Genomic DNA, 1,748 nt, shown 5'->3' with positions numbered 1-1,748 from the left:
AAAAAAATAAAAAATAAATATATATATTCTTACTGTTTGGTTCTGTATTCTCTGCACCACAGCAATATATATATTTATATAAATAAAATAAAAATAAAGGGTTTATATAATCAATATAATACATCAAAACTAAATAAAATAAATATAACTAGAAAGAATATAAACATAAAAATAAATAAAAAAATAAAAATAAAAAAATAAAAAATAAATATATATATTCTTACTGTTTGGTTCTGTATTCTCTGCACCACAGCAATATATTCGAGTGGTGTCTGTACTATAGATTCTAATTCAGGAAACTTCACACTATAAATATCTCTTATAAACCCGTGCACTGCCAATATGCTGCAGCAGCAACAGCAGCAACAGCAGCAGCAGCAGCAGCAGCAACAGCAGCAGCAGCAAAAGGAGAAGGGAGGAGGAGGAGGAGCAGCAGCAGCAGCAGGGGGAGGAGCAGCAGCAGCAGCAGACGCAGCAGCAGCACAAGCAGAGAAAACAAAAATTATTTCAATAACAATATAATAATACAGCCTGCTGCTGCTGCTGCTGCTGCTGCTGCAGATGGAGCAGCAGCAGCAGCAGCAGCAGCAGCAACATCCCCAGCAGCAGCATCAGCAGCAAGACCCGCAGCAGCAACATCACTGGCACAACCAGCAACACCATCACCAGCAGCAGCAGCAACAGCAGCAGCAACATCATCACTATCACCACCAGCAGCAGCAGCAGCAGCAGCAACAACACCATCACGAGCAGCAGCAACATCATCATCACCAGCAGCAGCAGCAGCAACAGCAGCAGCAGCAGCAGCAGCAGCAGCAGCAGCAAACATACTCTGTGTCTATATCTATAACAAGTTGGTTGCATTCTTCTATCAACGCCAATTCTTCACCGCTAGCAACAGCAGCCTGCGGCGTCAGTTCTCTCGCTTGCTGCAGCAGCAGCAGCAGCAGCAGCAGCAGCAACAGCAGCAGCAGCAGCAGCAGCAGCAACAGCAGCAGCAGCAGCAGCAACACACGCAGCAGTTTGAACATCAAAACGCAGCTGCAACAGCAGCAAACAACACAGACGTACAAACCAACAGCAGCAACCACAGCAGCAGCCACTGCAGCAGCAGCAGCAGCAGCAGCAACAGCAGCAGCAGCAGCAGGCATAGTAGCAGCAGCAATAACAGCAACAACTACTACAGCAGCAACAAAAGCGGCAGCAGCAAGAATCACAACAGCAGCAACAACGACGACAGCAGCAGCAGCAGCAACTCGAGCAGCAGCAGCAGCAGCAACAGCAACCGAAGCAGCACCACGACCAACAGCAGCAGCAGCAACAGCAGCATCAACACCACGAGCAGCAGCAGCAACAACAAGAGTAGCAGCAGCAACAGCAGCATCAACACCACGAGCAGCAGCAGCAGCAGCATCAACACCACGAGCAGCAAGACAACGAGCAGCAACAGCAGCAGCAGCAGCATCAACACCACGAGCAGCAGCAGCAGCAGCAGCAGCAGCAGCAGGACCTCAAGAAGGCGTATGAATCTGGGTTGTTGGCTGAGGCTGGAAACAACAGCAGCAGAGTTGCTGCCGCTCTTTTGCTGCATATACACCGCAACAGCATCAATGATAGGTTCTGTTTCATCGTCTTCTGGGTTTGCTGCTGCTGCTGCTGCTGCTGCTGCTGCTGCTGCTCCCTGCTGCTGCTCCTCCTCGGGATCGTCCAGCTCCTGCAAGTCGTTCAGAAATGACTCCGCTAGCGTA

General features: G+C 48.8%; 2 protein-coding genes across 2 annotated transcripts in view; one reads left to right on the top strand and one right to left on the bottom strand.

Annotated features, from left to right (window-relative positions):
- Positions 1 to 561: 561 nt before the first annotated feature.
- On the top strand, positions 562 to 1,527 carry EMH_0045930 (uncharacterized protein; the record flags this gene model as incomplete). Its single annotated transcript, XM_013496116.1, has 1 exon — positions 562 to 1,527. The coding sequence occupies one exon, from the start codon at positions 562 to 564 to the stop codon at positions 1,525 to 1,527; it is 966 nt and encodes a 321-aa protein (XP_013351570.1).
- Positions 1,528 to 1,625: 98 nt separating this feature from the next.
- EMH_0045920 (uncharacterized protein) overlaps positions 1,626 to 1,748 on the bottom strand; it is a gene marked incomplete at both ends in the record, with an annotated part of 1,035 nt that continues 912 nt past the window's right edge. The window contains one exon of the mRNA XM_013496115.1: positions 1,626 to 1,748. Within this exon, the coding sequence (XP_013351569.1) occupies positions 1,626 to 1,748 (123 nt within the window).

Source organism: Eimeria mitis, genomic scaffold (genome assembly GCF_000499745.2).
Source record: "Eimeria mitis Houghton genomic scaffold, Emh_scaff1921, whole genome shotgun sequence".
Classification (NCBI taxonomy): domain Eukaryota; phylum Apicomplexa; class Conoidasida; order Eucoccidiorida; family Eimeriidae; genus Eimeria; species Eimeria mitis.
Note: the sequence above shows the minus strand (reverse complement) of the source record. Positions and strands in the feature narration are given on the sequence as shown.